Source organism: Chamaea fasciata, unplaced genomic scaffold (genome assembly GCF_029207755.1).
Source record: "Chamaea fasciata isolate MVZ Bird 193981 ecotype frontalis unplaced genomic scaffold, bChaFas1.0.hap1 SCAF_1, whole genome shotgun sequence".
NCBI classification, from domain to species: domain Eukaryota; kingdom Metazoa; phylum Chordata; class Aves; order Passeriformes; family Sylviidae; genus Chamaea; species Chamaea fasciata.
The window spans coordinates 117,813,412-117,831,528 of record NW_027094086.1 but is presented as its reverse complement, the minus strand read 5'-3'; the positions used below and the strand labels follow the sequence as shown (position 1 = coordinate 117,831,528).

General features: G+C 37.7%; 1 protein-coding gene across 2 annotated transcripts in view; it reads right to left on the bottom strand.

Moving 5' to 3' along the window:
* Positions 1 to 18,117, bottom strand: part of RFTN1 (raftlin, lipid raft linker 1) — a 95,955-nt gene that overhangs the window by 40,022 nt on the left and 37,816 nt on the right. For both annotated transcript variants that reach the window (XM_066194824.1, XM_066194814.1), the window contains exons 3-4: positions 15,659 to 15,845; positions 5,045 to 5,153 (exon numbers count right to left, since the gene is read on the bottom strand). In XM_066194824.1, the coding sequence (XP_066050921.1) occupies positions 5,045 to 5,153; positions 15,659 to 15,845 (296 nt within the window). The remainder of the gene's footprint in view (positions 1 to 5,044; positions 5,154 to 15,658; positions 15,846 to 18,117) is intronic.

The following is an 18,117-nucleotide window of genomic DNA, read 5'->3' as shown; positions in this document are numbered from 1 at the left end:
ATGGAGACATTGATATGTTTCATCTTCCACATCCTCCTGCCATTTCCTAATTAGATCCTGAAGAGAGTTTAAAAACTCAGGAACTGAGAGTTCAAAATCATTTCATACTGCTTTCACACAAAATACAGGTATGTGAAGCCCCTTCTTTTGATCACAGAACACAAATGTTCATTCTGATGTGAGTAAATATGTAGAAAATAAGGGAATCACTCGTTTGATTGGAAAAATCTATGAAAAAGATTTTAAAAGCTCTTGAAAATTTTTGTAGGTATTGAGCTGTTATTTTAGAGGAGAAACAGAAGTTCTAAATACTTCAAGCCTGCTACTAGCTTGCAACTTAAAAGAAGCTGGAGAATTAACCTGTCTTTTAAGAGCAACACTAACACCAGAATTCTTCACCAACTAGAACTGTAACACAGATGACTCTCTAGAAAAAAATGTGCATGAACTAAAATAGCAGTAATTCTGGAAACTCTGAAACAGCTACAGACAAATGGAAGGGGAAAAAAAATTAAGAGAGCAGGAAAAGAAGGACCTTGGTATTTTAATTAAACCACCAAAGTAGAGACACATGCAGTGAGAGTGACCCCTAGTTTTTCAGGGGGTGTAGCAGTTCCTTATCCAGCCACTAAGTCAGTCTCCTGCCTGAGGCTTCCTCCAATGGAGAGAGGGCAGATAACAGGCAGGGAGATTAAACTGCTCCAAGAAATGTCTCGCTCCTCAGGAGCACACTGAATTCAGCTACAGTTTAGCAATGCATATTAATTTCCAGTGCATAAACTAACACTTGAAACATACTAATATCTCGTGCCAATTTTATTCCTGGCAACATTTACTTTTCCCTAAAACTGTCAAGAGGGCTCAAATGCAGTAGTTCCTTTCAGCAATGCAAGATGAGAGTTCTTCACACAAGTGTTAGTATTGTATAGCCTTTCTTTCAAAATAGTTCTATTCTCTGCTCAACTTGCCTTTGTACCCGAGAGAACTGGGGGTCTTTCAGAGGCCAACTCTAGATCAAGTACGTGGGTGGCAGCATCCTTGCAATGTATTCTGCTGGCAGATTCCTCCTTGGGGTCCCACTCGGGTCTGAGAGGTACCATCGCTTCCATGGCCCAGCAATGCTATTACTAGGCAATAAAATAAATGTCAAGAAACCTACTGGAAAAGTCACTGCATCTGCAGAAAGCAAGATTCTTTGTAGGGTGCTTTGGACTACAGGAGTTGTTCTGAGCATCAGTTAAGGGAGTGACATGTTACTGGCAGCTTTGGAGCCAGCGGTAAGGATTTGTACTCGCTGAAGTTGACCAAGACACGAGAGGGAACAGCAATGAGCAGACTTGACACACATTTTCTCATCCAGCAGATTTCATGGCACAATAAGCATTACAAAGGTGTTTCACAATGGCAGTCTGGTTACAAGTGGAACCAGTCCGCTTCTGAAAATGCAGAACCAATTACTCATCTGTACTGCCTTAGGTTTGCCGGGAGAAATCAGACTCATTTCTGAAGCAAGTAAGGACAGACCAGCAGGAAGAGATCCATGTCTAGCCAAAAACACAAAAGGAAGATGCTGGCATTTGGATTTCAGTTAAGCTACACTATTTTTAAACCATGCTCTTTCCATGCTTATCATGCTTCCTACTTCTACAGAGACAAGAAATGTGAATCTTGCAATGGCGTCACATTGCAAAAAAATACAACATACAAGAATTCCCTCTGATGGTGCATTATTAAGAAGATAACCAAAGATCCAAAGATGTGCTCCCTAAACTTTAAGAAGTCAAAACTGGGGAGACATGGTAAAGAAAGAATCCTCCATTTCGTAACCTGTCACCAACATGACAAAGATGTGAACACAGGAGTAAAACCTTCTGCCTGTTACAGTTCTAGACATGTACCTCAGATTGATACAGAAAACAGAGGTCATGAGAAATATATTTGGCATTCATGTATGATTGTGTGTCCAAAATAAATCTTTACTTGGGCTGTCAGCCTAGCTCCTCCTTCCCTTGAACTTCTCTCCATAGACTCCAAAGAATACTCTCAGATGAAAAAATGATAACAGGATACATGGAAACAAAAAGCAACTAAGAAGGTAATTAAAGGCTACCCTATTTGACATGAGACACAAGTCTAAATATTACAAAATAAAGTATCTTAGAAGTAACATCTCTACATTCAACAATTTCAGAATGATCTGAGCCCCAGTGATCAAAAGTTCAAAAGTTAGCTTTGCTTATTAAAAAGCAGATGAGCAAATCTTTAATCTCTGTATAGCCTGAGAGCTAAAGACAGGAGTGTTACACCAATACAGCAGTGCAATATATACACAACAGTTTAGTTACTTCTTTCACTGCCCACAAATTATGTATCAAAGACACCATGGGACTGTTTGAGCTCTTTAGGACAGGTTCAGTCGCACTAGATCCACATGGATAGCAAAGAACAAGCAGAGTGTGGTGATGTCAACATGATTTTAAAGTACAGGAAGTGTGTATTTTATACAACATCATGTCCCCAATATTTAAATGTTCCCTGTCTCACCATAGCCAGAAACAGCGGCAGAAAAGCAGCAGATAGAGGGAGAACTGGGACAAAGCCCAGCAGCACAGAAGGATCTCAGCAACAGAACAGAGATTTTACCAGAGAGTCTTCTTTGGCATTTCCTAAATGTTTTATAATCAACACTGTACTTCATTTCAGTGAGAGAGAAGCATTCTCTAGGTGAAATGACCTCCTTGTTACATATTTATACAGAGTTATAGAAGAAAAAAAATACATATTACCTATGCTGTATGCCATTGCAAAATTGTATTGTGTTTGCAGAAGGAAGCAATTAATATTCAATATTATGTACAATTTCAATGCAACAACAAGTCAATCCAGAAAAGTTATTAAAATTGCATGCTTGTTCAAATTCAAGGTAAGTCAGACTTACTCAGCAGTGCACAATAAAATTAATAAAATTAATTTTCTCGGTGTATAGGAATTTTTTTTTAGTAAGCTCAGGGAGAAAATTCTGACTTCTTATTCTGTTCTGAAAATATGGCTATTCTACTTGGTTTGGTGTTTTTTAAATAAAGTAATTTACAATACAGTAAGATGGCAAACCTGTGCTAAAAGGCTCTGTTATGAAAAGCTTACGGAAAGAAAAAGGATTTCCATATTCAATTAAAACATTCTATTAACTTCAATTGTATTCTACAATTTGCGAAGAATTATAAGGCTGTTCATTTTTTAAAGAAAGGAATTGCCTTCTCTAACAGCTTTTTGTTACTGCTTTGTTTGAAGAACATCCTTTATTTTTCAATTTATTTTGTTTGTAAACATCTGGTTTATATGCCCTTAAAAGCAATGGATATTTTTGTTGCTCAGACAAATTAGTTAATACGACAATTAGTTCCTACTCCCAAACAAGTCTTGTTTCCTGAGTTAGATTTACATAAAAGTGTTGAGACTTTCACAATGTGTATAATCAGATACAGTGACACAGCATGCACTTGACAGCAACAGCTTCAAAGAACTTCAAATTTCTCTACATCAAATAACATCTGACGATGAGCGACATACTCAACCTACAGAGAAACAGCAAATATACATTCTAGCTATTAAAATTTAAATTATTATCTTTCAAAAAGGAATCTTCATAACCCCATAATCAAATGGCTTCTATCAACAGAAACATTTCCATGTCTAGAAAAGCATTCTAAAGAGTCTCAGAATTGGATATTTATGGAAATAAGATGACTCCTGGATTGTCATTTTGTTTTCATGTTATTCATACTCTTTCTGAAGTTACAAATGCAAAGAAATTTCCTGTTTCAATGATGCACAATTTTGCTACCAGTTGTGACAGTTATGCCTATATTTCTACCCTGACTCAAAGAACTGAAGAACAAAATCAAACATGTTGAAACTGGTACACAATAACTACACCAGTTTTTCCTAAGTGTGAATATATTGAAATAATCCAAGATAACATCAGAATAGTAGTGTAATAACACAGTTTGACCTGGAACAAAATTTGGGCTCAAATTTTTGAATATTATTATGTGTTCAGAAAATTTCTGTTTGTTCTGATACCAAAATCTATATATCTTTAAGTATCAGATAGCTACAGCTGCATTATTTTTAATCCAGTTCTTAAAATTCATTGTAAAATTAAAGACTAAAGATGATTTAGACTGTCAAGCTGATTCCTCATAAAGCTCATAAAGCCTGTGCTGTAGTTTATTCTAAAAATTTTCTTAGCTATTATCACTGCAAATGGACTAAAGCTAGGAGAGTATGCCTACTCACACCCTGTGGCTAAATAAATACACTACTCAGTGCTAGTTTATATAACATGCAATAGGACGCAACAGATGCTGCAGAATTTGAAACAAGCACAATCTGAATCTGTTTTCACTAAAATGGACATAACCTGCTAATTTCCAGTATGGAAGAATATTATAGTGTCAAAAATAATTTGAAAAATAAGACAATAGATAAATAATTGTAGTGTTCTCTTCAAATCCCCCAGTATATATTTTATACTTAACTGAAAGCAACACCCTTCTGGTTCACAAAAGAAGGTATTTAGGTATGTAGGTTACCAGTACCAGCTCTTATCAAGCACCATGTGATATTGAAACGAAACTTAAATAATCCGGCGGTTTCCCTAGAGGTAAAAGGCCATTTAGGTAAAGTACTATCCAAGAGTATATCTGGACACTACAATGGGAACTATATATATTTTTTCAACATAAAATGTTGTACATTATAGGACCATCTTCTACATTGACATAATCTGTGGGAGGTCATTCTCCCATGACACTACAAATGATTTTCTAATAATAACAGGATCAAACTTGTTTCTCTCAAGAAGTGTAACTGCTGTTCAGGTACTTAAAATTACAAAACACCAAATTCCAGTGCAGTATTTCAGCTGGTCCAAGTGATACATATCCCGACTGCCAAGCTGACATAAATAGAAACAGTAATCATAGTGCAAATAAAAGCATACTGTGTTTTGGGGGTTTTGCCCCCTTTTCTTTTTACTCACTTTTTTAATGAAGTCAGGGATTTCCTTTTTCTCTGAAAGGTGGTTTAAAGAGGAACAGCATTCTACCTCCAAGACATATCCTTCACTATTGACATCACCTTTTGAAGACCTAAAGAGGCAGACAGAAGAGAAGGATCAATTTCGGTTGTTACAACTGGATACCCAGATATCCCATTTGTAAGTATTTCTCCTGGAGAGCTAAACTTCAGACAAAAATTTGCTTTCAGTACATTCCCCCCACTGAGCTCAATGCAGTTCTGACAAGTGGCAGCTACAGTATCTGACCCACATGCTAGAGGAGCAGATCACACCAATGACTGCAGGTGGTGGCATGCTTCAGGGACTTCCGGATTCCTTTTTCTGTCCAAGAAACACTTTGGCAGCGTGGCACCTAGGGCCAAAACCAGGGAGATGCACAGGTGATATATCTCAGGATATACAAAAAGAAGGTTTCAATGCAATGCTCTGGCAGATGCTCTGCACCCCACAAGGCAGCCTGATATAAGATGCATTTCAGACAGCAACCAAAAGAAACCCCTTCTCTTTATCTAGAACCATTCCAAGTCAACATCTAAAACCAGAGGCTAAACAAAACAGTTTAACCTTCAGTCTTACTGTATGTTTTGTTTTTGAGAAATGTAAAGCTGTGCCTGATGTCCCTTCTTTTTCAGAAGAGACTAACTCCGAAGATAATTCAAAGCAAAAAAAAAAAAAAAATCTGCCATATGCATTTGTTGAACAAATGAGCACTGTGGAAATAAGGTATTGGTCAAAATATGCCAAGGGAATGTTTGGAACTTATACTGAATGATCTTCAGAAACAGTCTGCAGGCAGTGCTACTGAAGGCAGTTTTCATCTCCAGACTCCCATGAAAGGAAATTGATATACCTGACCAATATAGGATACCTAGACAATCACTCTTTCTCAGTTTTTCAGAAGAACACATGGAAGAACATTAAAAACAAAAGCTAGCCTGCCATTCTTGGGATTAGTAACAAAGCAGATATCTAACATCTCACAGAGAGTCAAAAGATCTAGTTCCAAGTTAAGAACTAATCCTGGCCAGCAGTTGTTTGATGCCTGGGTACCTAGAGAACAGGAAGAAAGGTACAGAAGTTTGAACTGAGAGTGCTGAGGAAGCAGCAAAACAGCAACAGTGGCTTTGCAGGCTTGCCATGCTTGCAAAAGGCCTGTTGTGGGGACTGGGACTGTGTGACACGCAGAACACGCTTCAGCTACAGATAGTCCCAGGGGCTTTCCCGAGACATTTACAGCTCCCGGAGCCATGCGATGCGTAGGCTGCTGACTGCAAACTGGCAGTGTTTCCTAGGCAATACTGCAGACATTTGCTGTATTTGATCCTCCCACTTTCACACAGGCTACACACTCACTTCATTTCTCTTATCTCACTTATACCTGAACAGGTGGTAGCAGACTGTGCATTGTTTGGTGACATTGAAGTCCTCTCCCTATTCGTTTTTCCCTTCTTTTCTAGGTTCTTGTTATAACCTGTGGTTTCATGCTCTACTTCATTCAGGACAAAAATTATAACAAAGCATTGATGTTCATGAAAATTCTCCAAACATCTTTGTAGAATTTACACAAGCCATTATTGGGGGTCTAACAATACTCCTCTGCAACAGGCACACAAATTAATTTAGCAGCAAGAACAACTTTATCAAGAAAATAGAAAATCATTCTGAGAGGGACAACACGGGTACTGCAGACAACCATTTTTACTGTTCTAAAGTCCTAGATAAGAAAATCTATTCTGTGCAAATTTTCTGCCACAGATGAACTTGAGAACATAAAAATAAACTTTAGAAAGTCTCCCTGCTATTGTACTTACAATCAGACCTACTTTTTTTTTTTAATCTGAATATGACTAACAGGAAAAGTAGCCTTGATGTTATCTAGCCACGTTCCAGACAGAAATAATACAAACTGGGGCTCTCTAATGCTCAAGCAATCAACAAACCATCAAAACTGCCACTTGATATTGCAAAGTCAAGTCTATACAACATCACGTGAAGCAAATACAACTCTCCACTGCTTTGGTTATTGTATAACTACAAACCAAAAGTGTGTTTTCAGCAAAAGGCAGCAAGGAACCAAGCCCATTTTAGACAATTAATCCCATTTTAAGGAGTAAACTGCAAAACTCTACAAATGCAAGGAATAAACATCTCCACTGTTTCCCTTCTTGGATAGAAGCCTCCTTCCAGCCCAGCTGAGGAAGTCACTCCTCACCTAGAGACTGTAAAATACTACAGCTCAAACTCAAAGTCAAGATACCAAATCCCAGAAATTAAGTATGTCTCATGGTATTTCTGAGCCCACCCATTTGGCAAAGGCTGTTCATAACTCTGGCAGTGCCAGTTTTCTCCAGCACTGAAAAAACTCACTATTTCAATTACTCTGAAAGAATAAGACTGTATTTTAATGCTTAAATCCCCTGGCTACCTGGAAAAATAAATCCTTTTCAACCCCTACTGGTAAAGTTTATAGAAAGGTACAAGGAAGAAGGAAGCTGGCCTTGAACCAATCTCTCCTAATTCCTCTCCTCCCCCTGAACAGCTCCCTGAGCTCTGATTTTGTGCAATTTTTTGAGGACCTACTTCCAACCTCTTTGAAAGGAGTAGAAGTTATCTGTCATACAGATTATATCCATAAAAATATAGTGATTATTACTACAGCTGCTTAAAATGTCCTCTTGAACTCCTTTAAGAAACACTCACTTTAAAATACTCTTGCTGCTTAGAAATATTTAATTGGAGACAATTAATTCCTCCTCTAACAGTTTGGGGGCTACCTCTGCACTAGGGCTCATGAAAGAAATGGCATCAAATACAACTGCAATCTGTTAAGAACATTATTTTACAGAACACACTTAACAGATCCTAATAAATGCCGTAAAATCCTTAGTTAAAATCTTCCAATAGAAGGACTCTGTATTTCCAAGAAGTATTTTTCCATACTCTCAAGTAAATTATGTATAGACATACATATGTCTATTTTAATATATGTTAAAATGTTAAAATGTTAAATGCAAGTCTTTGTCTATACTGGGAGTTTTCACCTTCTTAGGAAAACTTTAAAAGCCTGTTATTCTGTCAAAAACAAACAATCAGTACAAGAGTCATAGCTTTTCACATGATAGTAATAAATACCTGTGGATGTCACAGACCACAAAAATAATTGTCTGAGCAAAGTCAGGTGGGCAAGGAATTGTACACAGTCTCTATGCAATAAACAGTGCATTTCATTTATGGACCACAAAGTATTTCATCAATATCATAAAAGTCTCTCACTAAACTCTTTGAATATTATTAATATAGCCACGGAGAAGTAGACAATTATAGGTACAGGTAAATTATGTATTATCAGAAATTAATATAGCTTTATATTAATTTCTATATAGTTTTATTATTTCTATATAGTTTTATATAGCTTTAGTTTTATTAATTTAATGGGACTACTTTTAGGACCACTTTCATTAGAAACTATAGGAAATAGGACTCCCACAAAATGTACATCAAGGTCCCAGAAGCAAGAGAAAAAAGTCCAAAGAGCACACTTCTGTGCACTTGCATTCCTCTGCTTTCTTCTGAAAAAGGACTAATGTCAATCGTGAGAAATAACCCAATAATCCATACCCTGGAGTCTCTTACCAGTTTTATAGCACAGGATGTCACTGGGAGTCCAACATATAAAATATTTTGAAATTAAAGCAATGGTTTTATGTAAAGTTGATTTTCACTTTCCCATCATAAAATATTTCTCAACAAAAAGCAGAAGAGAAGGAGAAATGTTGAGATCAGTTTAGTCAAAAAAACGTGTAAGCTCCAGCAGTTCTAAAGATCTTCCTTTTCTTCTGGGTGCACAGTCAGCAAGTTCTTCCTTTTCTTTTCATCCTCCTAAGTTGGAATTTTGAATCTTCCTCCTTTCATTCCTGCAAACATTTGGGAGGTTTGTAGTACCTTTATTCCTCTGATAAAAGAAATTGCTGGGTTAATTAAAAAAGGTCCAGCCCTGAAAGAAGCATACCTGGATACACTAATGCTGTGCCCTTCTTGGAAGCCAGGATGAAGCAGAGAAGCTGCTACATCCGAACTCACTACAACACCCCATACTCGCTGTAACACATTTTGGGACACCAGAGAGGGAACACAAGGGACAGCATGAACAACACGAACACTTTCCCTGCAGTGAGGAAGGGCAGTCTCCTGCCTCCCGCCCCAGGAGAGGATAACCACTGGTTGGCCATGGAGATTGATAGAAAACTTCAATGCAACTTACACACCCTGGGCTTTCATTTGCTTTTCTTCGTTATACATTGTTTGTTTATCATTGAAAATATTCCTGTAGAAGGGTTCTTCTACCACTGTAGGTACCCTGAGTGTTCACCATGGACAACCTTAATCATAGAATGACAAAGAGCTGAGGTGGAATTTCAGTCTACCTGATGCTGAGCAGAGGGACAGCATTCACAGGCCTGGTGGGGTGCGGGTAGAGAGAGCACCCTCAAATTTTACCAATATGGAAAGGGCTCAGGACCACAGACTTTTAAGAAGCGCCATCCTGAATTCTTAATAGGGCTTATACTGCCACTAAACAAGCATATTATAAATAAGATTTTAACTTATAACTGGAAGTTCACTGGCCAAAAATATGTTACAATGGTTGTTTCACTAGGTTGTCATTTCCTGCACAGCTGTTTGCCGTTAAGCACCATTTCATGGTAGAAAAACCATAACCAGCTGTGGAGAACCAGTAACTTACACAGTAACTATTAAAGCTGACAACTCGGTGTCCATTACAAACTGGATTTCCAACCCTTTCCAGGTACAAGAAGGAATTGAGGAAGCCAACATTTGGTCCTAATCTTCCTGAAGTTCCCTGCTGCCCATAAGCTCAGCAAGCCAAAACACACTTGTAAACGGCACAGGCACTCTAAAATTACTATTTCATTAAGATGACGCTAAGAATGTAAACGCAGTTTTGAGATTTTCCACTACACAGGAATAGCTCCACCATTCAAACAGAACTGTACATCCACCACAAACTGGTCTACCTTACAAAAACAATAAAACCACACCAAAATTATTAACATGAGCAGCTGGTATCTCTACAATTTCAGGTTAAAAAACCAGCAAAACCAGAGTATCTGAAAACCAAGAACACAACTAAAAATCCACAGGTTTTATGATGCCCATCCAAAAAGCACACCATTTTTAATAAAAATAAAAGCAAGTATATTGCATTCCAAGAGCCTCAATTCTAACACATGTGACACTGTTTTAATGTTATTACCTAAACATTTTCTTTACTATGGGAAACCTTATCGCTGGAATATGTATTATTTGTAAAGTAAAATTTCTAAACTTGACAGTATATACAGTTTCTTGAGAAAAGTTTGGGCATGTATTGGTACACAGGCATCTTTAATGTGCAGTGTTTATACTTTTCAAAACACCGATAAAAGAACATTTATTTTGGGTCACTGTTAAAGTTATTGTGAGGAAATATGTATTTCTTTGAACTTGTAACAAATAACAGGCCTTCAAAACTCAAACCATTGTCCTTTGAGCTAAAGGAAGATATCTGTTGACTCTTGAGCATGGAATAAATATTATCTTTCCATTAAGTTGAAATCAGCCTGCTGATAGCAACAACACACCCTGCATTTGCACACAAACCTGTTTGATCCTAATGCTCATGAAGATAAATTCAGACACTTCTCATCTTCAAGCTTAAATCCTACATGAAAACCAAACAGACACACACACACACACATTTATATTCAAAATAAAAATCTATTGTATCGATGCAAAGTACCTACTTTCACCAAAATGAAAAAACCAAAGTGAAATACCAGCAAAATCAGGAAACTGTAAAAATCTTGATTTACTACTAAACTTTTGAACTCAGTCTGTCATATTCCTTTGCAGATAAACAGAGTTCTTGTTATCCAACTGAGGATAGTTTGCATTTCGTCAGGACTAACAGATACAGGAATTACAGAAATAGAATCATCTCATCATGTGAATTTTTGCAACACCTGACACCTAATCATTTTGCAGAAAGCGAAAACAGCTGCAAAGCTGTTTGAGGTAAACATGGAAATTTAGAACATTTAGAAACTCCAAAAAATTATGGTTAAATTATAGTACTTAGTCTACTTCTGCAGAGCAATGTTTCCCTGTTGATTACTTTACTGACTGAAGGCAAAACCTGTAGATGGTATGTCCTAAGACATAGACAGAACACTGGAGAGAAATTCTTTGGAATACCATTGATATCTCCGGCTTCTCTATCATGGTGAAATGAAGCATCTGCAAACATGTCAAAACTATTACAAGCAGACAGGTTATGAGCCCAGACCCTGTATCTTTCCTGGTTAAAGAGAATGGAGGTTGCTTTCCAGTGCTGAGTACTTAGAAAGGAACACCAGAACATTTTAACTGATGTTGAATTTTGAAATTTTAAGACACCAGACAGGGGTATCACACTACAGGTTACTGGGAATAAGTTAAAGCTGCTTTGTTATAATTTTATTCAGGGGCTGACTTAGCAATTTCTCTGCAGGGAACAGGTAACCTGCAACAGCCACAAGCTGTCAAAAATAAGAACGCACTCAAGACACCTGCGCAGAGATTGCTAAAGCAAAAAAACAGTGAGTGTAGAAAGAAAAGGCCAAGGAGAAAAAGGTTATTGCACACACAAAGAACTACTGATTTCTTTCCTCAGGGGAATGTAAGCAACGTACGTGTTACTCTCCTCATCTTGTTATCCAGAACCTCTCAAACACATGGACCTAGACCCACTGTCACACACTCATGCTTTTCAGGTACCAGGTTTTATTGCCTTTCCTGAGATTCTAAGTGTAAATCATCATGAATCTATCCTTCTCAAGTGTGAGCGTGACCAGGAGGCCCCACTTATGCTTCACTCTTAGGGTCTTCCCTAAATTCAGGGAAAAAAATTCTGTAAAAACCTGGCCTCGAAGAATTTTCTTTGCACAACTGATACAAGATTCATCAGGATTTCTTCTTCAATAAACCCACGTATCTCAGAACTCAGCACAGACAATAAAACAGACAACTGCTTTTTAGTTAAGTCCACTGAAATTTAGAGGGGGGAAGAAAGTATTCATGAGCGTTGAATTTATTATTCTTTTAACTGACTCTATTCTATGTGACTTTAAAATCACCTTCCTCAACTGCTTAGTGTACACCATGCCAATAGACTCTACAGAAATATTTAAATTTATTCTATTAAATTTAATGAGAGCAATGGCAGAGTTGTTTGGCAACTTGGTAGACTACGTTCATGCTCAGCGCCTCTGAAGAATTAAACACTCCTACATTTATTTCACTTACTTTAACTGAACATGATGCCTTCTGCACTGCAAATCAACAACTGCGTTGTTGATAATCCTTGATTTTCAACGTGTACAGCTTCCATATATATTAGGGATGTATTTCTTCAAACGTCCTACAGCAAGAATGACTCCTATTTCCATATCTACCATAAATGATTACATAGCCAAGATAACAAAGCCAGAGATACCAGTACAAATTAAACAGAAAGTTATCAAAATGACTTTAAAAGTCACCTTAATGCACAATGCCATTGCAAATTCACTAGGAATATTTTGAAACTACATGACAATGGCAAAATAGGATAAAAGTAACACTAACAGATACTGTTTCCACAAATTCTAATGCACAACATGCCTCAGCACTACCTTTTCCATTTTATTGTAGAACAAATTCAGGCACTGCAAATCCCATTGAGAGCAGCAACATGGTGCTGCGGATGCCCATCATCTGCTGCAGCTGGCATAGCCTCTTCCTACCTCTGGAGAGGCAGAGCCATAAAACTAAGTCCTCAAAGCACAAGTCAACAGTATTAATTCTGAACCATAAAACTGACAAGGAAAGGTGCAACACTGACTAAAGACTAATCCAAGCATTCAGTTCTGCCACTGTATAGATGGAATTGGCATTACTGTAGGCACTAATGCAACAATTTCATTTCTGTTCCATTCAGGGAACAAAAAAAGGAAGGTGGAATACACCCTTGGTATCTGCCAGACAACGGCCCCGATGAAGTGCAGTGTGTTGCAGCCACCTGTGATGAAACACCTGCAGTGAGAAAAGAGCTGCAGCCTCAGGTGTTCTGCAGGAAGTGCCCAGGAAGCCCAAGAGTGGGCCCCACACCAAGGTACAGAGTTTTTTTATGACTCTTGGCTCCCCATGAACACCATACCACCAAAGGGATGGATTTGTACTCCACAGCATAAATGACGTTACTAGTGACCTTACAACTCTGGCTGGACTATTCTTACTCCTAAAATTCTTACAACAGAAATAAACACTCATCTGTAGCCTAAGCAGACCTAACTTCTACCCAGAATTTAACTGTTATATACAGAGACAGCCTTGAGATGACAACAAGACACCCGACAGTCCTCAGGGGAGTCATTATCAGCAGAGTTTAATCATTATCAGCAGTGTAATGAGAAAGGTTAATTAAAAAAAATTACCAGTATGTCTTTTTTTTTTAATACTGTTACATATTTTTAGTCCCCAGCTGTTTGTGGAATGACATAAACTTGCAGTTTAGATACAGGTGGTCTCTATGCATGCCAGAGTCATCTGAAATTTGTGCAACACCCATCTCTCTTCATGGCATTTGGCAATGCAAATATTTGTTGCACCCACACACTATGGGAGAAGCTGCTTCCAATATTCCAATACTCTCAGCCAAACTCAGGAACATTTAAGCTACATGAAACATCAAACTGATGTAATTTCCCTTTCTGGTACTTGTTTTTTTTCCTGCTTCACCATGTCTCTTCCGCTTCCCTAGGCAGTCAGAAATGACAGATAAGGGAATGCAGAGAAACGGAGTGTAAAAGGAAATATAATTGGTTCAAGACTCTCTACTGTCTTCAATTTTGTACAGTCACTTACAGCTGTCTAAAGTGTGTGACACTGGCACCCAAGTGAGTGAGCAGGCAATTAAGATTTTGTACTCTTCCACAATCACTCTGCACAGATGTAAACTACTGGATACAGTGTGAGAGCAGTGACACCCTGAGCGCTCTGGCTCGAGGACCACAACACTCCACTGACAAGGAAGCTGCCCTTCCCTGACAGGTCTTCAGAGCTCAGACCTGGAAGATGTTGAACCCTCAGACCCCTAACCAACAGAAGTCCTTAAGTGCTTACTTAACATTACAAACTCATGCATGTAAATACTTCCATTGCCTGCAGCAAGGTATTGTGTAGGCAGAGAAGGCAAGGCCCCAAAACCATGCAAGCTCAGCCCAACACCACTCAATAAGTTCAGCCAAACATTCTATGTTTTAACCATAAAACTGGAAGCCATTTAAACAATAATATCAGGCAAGCCAGCATGAAGTTCTGTATTAATAAAACTAAAACCAAGTCAAGGTAAATTAAGTTATTTTAGAAGCTCAAATTGCCTGTGACACCTAATGCCTACATATATTTGCTAACAAAATGCAGAATTTTTTTCTACAGGTCAGAGGCTGAATTTCAACTCTGTCCATAACCTCTACCAACTGGCTACTACACTGCAGCAAATTGAACGGTGAATGGTTTACTTTTTAAATAGAGTTATAAACCAGCTACATCCTTTCCTTCAAGCATCAGCACAAAGAGAGGGACTAGGATTAGCAGATGGAGGTTTAATTACCTGCCAGCCTTCAGAACTGGTCATTGTAAGAAGGGCTGGACTGAGGAATGGAGCTAATGTGGGAAACTGTATAGAATGGCTGCAACAATACCGGTGGCTGCAGAGCTGGGGGTGGTCAGATAATATTAAACTAGGTTTTAAATCCTTAACCAAAAATCACATGTTTACAAAAATCCACATTTTAGTTTTCTTCTGGGCTATTTAACAGCACATCCTACCGATTTTTTTAGAAATCACATTAAATCATAAAAGAACAGAACCCCTCTTTCTTTATTCATCTTCAGACTTTGATTATGTAAAACATTCTTAGTACATTTTAAGAAATTAGCAAAGCAGGAAAGCAATCTTCTTATTTATGGAGTTTGCACTGACTAAAAATTTCAAAGAACTAGCATTGTTTAGAAGAAAGAAGGGCCTAAAGTCTACACATAAATTTAAGAAGTATGCATTACTACTACAGGTCTCAAATTAATTGCATTAACTGTAACCATCTAAACACAAAATATGCCTTTTCTAAGCAAACAATTCTTCTGTCATAATTTAATCTAATAAATTCCTAAAGGGTACGCACAAGACCATCCTCACAAACTGTCATGCATAGGGCGTGTTTGTTTGCCTCTCATGACAACACATCCCAAAATACAGAGCATATTTCAACTTGTTATTCTCCAAGTCGCCTGCCAAACTGCAGACAAATTGTAAACATGAAGAACATGTTAAGCCTATTCAAGCCCACAAAAAAAAAAAAAAAAAGAAGAAACAAAAAACCAAAAAACACCACAAGTCTTGCACAGTAAACTCTGCTATAATTTCCTGATGTAGGTCAAAACTCAGCAGGAAATCACATTGTCTATTTTTATCCCAGTTCACTGGAAGTGCTTTACCTTTCTGTTTTCTTGATAAGCACAGCCCTGAAGATTTGTTCCTGGGGAGTTTTCTCTTTTTCATCAGTTGGTTGCACAAAAGGGTGGACAGCAGCCAAGACAAAGCCCTGCTGGTACAATTCTTGCAGCTGAGCTGGAAGATCACACAAGGAGGAGAGCTTGATTGCAGATGATCCTGGCAGCTCAGCTGGAAACAGAAAGAAATTGGTCAATAATCCGACACTGGACTATCATGTAATTTAAAATGCAGGCTCTTCAGAGTCAAATAAGCTTCACACTGATCTACAATATTAACACCAAAACTGACCTTTCCTGAGACCCATTTTGTATTTCATATTTTAAGCAGGCTGTCTTGGCGAAGGACACGTATTACACAAGAGACTCGTGCAATTAAACAAGATGTCAGATACTTTAAAATGCCAAATTCACTACACAGTCTGGCAGAGATAACGCAAAGAATTCAATAAAAACAAGGCAGTTGGTCAAAAGATATTCTAGGTTCTAGTAGTCGTCATAGTAATGCAAGTAGAGAAGAGTGAGTCATGAGTCAAAAACACAGAACAAGAGAAAAGAGACAGTCAATGAAGGCAGAACATGTCAAATTCAGAAGCTATAAAAGCATCCATCTACACAAAATCAGACTAAAAGATCACTGATGCAAAATGCTGATGAGAACAAGTATCTGCCAAAATGTCTGAAGAGAATTTTGTAGGTATATTGATAATATGAACACTGAGTGATGAGTATCTATAGCAATGAGAAACCTTTTAGAATAAACACTAAATCTTATACCTCTGGGTTTAAGCAAACCTATACATATTAGAGATGAGGATGAGACATAGTATATGAAAATTATCCTTTCCCAATCTGCTTACTGCAAGGTTTTATGCCTTCCTGTCAAGTATGTGTTGCTGACTCCTGTCAGACACTTGACATACACATGGATATTTCAGTCAGTACAGCAATTGCCCTTATTTCTTTGGAGTCTTGTGGGATTCAAAAGAAAATCCCATAAATCACCTAAAACAATCTTTTATCCTCTTTTTCTCTACATCAGTAATTCCTCATACACTTTTCATATTTTATGGGAAACGACTTTCCTGACCTTTGCCTCTTCATTTCCATCTTGCTTGGAGGATATTTATTATTTCATCTAAACCACACCAGGGCATACAGGGTGGTGAGGTGCTGGATGCTCTTCCCTCCCACTGAAACCAAGAGGGAGGGGATGCTGCAAGAAACACAACAGAGGTTCCCAGCACCTTGCAAGCCTTTACTAAAAAAAAAAAAAAAAAAATCACTGGAGAATAGTTCGTATGAAAGAAGACAGCAATGCAAAATAAGGTTTCATTGTACTGCTTTTTCCATCAAACTGTATGGTTACCCTTTATGAATAATTTAAGGAGTTATCAAAAAACTAATAAATATTCAAACCAGATAATACCAAGGAATAATTTAAATAATAATAGAATAGATGTGCTTGGTATGTTTTTTTCCTCATACAAGACCATGTTCCAGAAGGGAATAATGGAACTTTTTGACCAGGAGTTTAAAATGTAGAATTTTTTATTATTTTTACAAATAAAATTAGATCCAAGCAACACGCACATGGACAGACAATAGGGCTCTACCTTCTACAACAGCATACAAATCACTTCAGAGTCGTAAAAAGAGATGGCACAATGAATAATGCATAATAAATAATAAACCTAACAGTTATTTACTGGAGCCTACTGGGGATCAAAATAGGGAAACCCAGATTTCAGAATTCCATTTTCCCTCTTGTGGCTCAGAGACTCCCAAATATTTTTGACTACAGTGCAACTAATTAATTTCTAAATGAGGGGTTTACTTGGATGCAATGAAATGACTAAACACTACTCAGTACTGGTAGGTTCTGGTGCTCCAGTTTCTAACCATCACCTATAAAAACTGATGCTCACTTGCCATACATATGCAGAATCAGGATTCTTCTGAGGATACCCTGAGTAAGATTAGGAAAAAGCCTAGTCATTAACACGGGAGACTTACTGCTTCCTCCTAAAAGCTAAACATGAGGAGAAAGTGTGGAAACGTAGGTATAATTGGAGCCTTGGGATGTAACTTGATTAAAAAAGAAATGTAATAGAAAATAGAGATGGGTGGGATCATCCAGCTAGTTCATCCTACTACCTGGAGGCAGGATGAGTTCTAGTTTAGTTTTAGTTTTTCTCAATTTTTCTCATCTATTTTTAAAAACCTTTAGTAATGGAAATTCCACAAGTCCGCTAAGTAATTTTTCAGCATTTCTCTATTCTTCCTACTCAAAAACTCTTTCCTAGCACGTGGCCTAAATTTCCCTCTCTTGAATTCAAGATTGCTACTTCCCCACTAGAGTATTTCTTTTCTCCAACAACACTTTAGAATTCCTAACACCATTCATGCCTTAATCTTACTTTCTTTATAAAGAAAGTATAAAC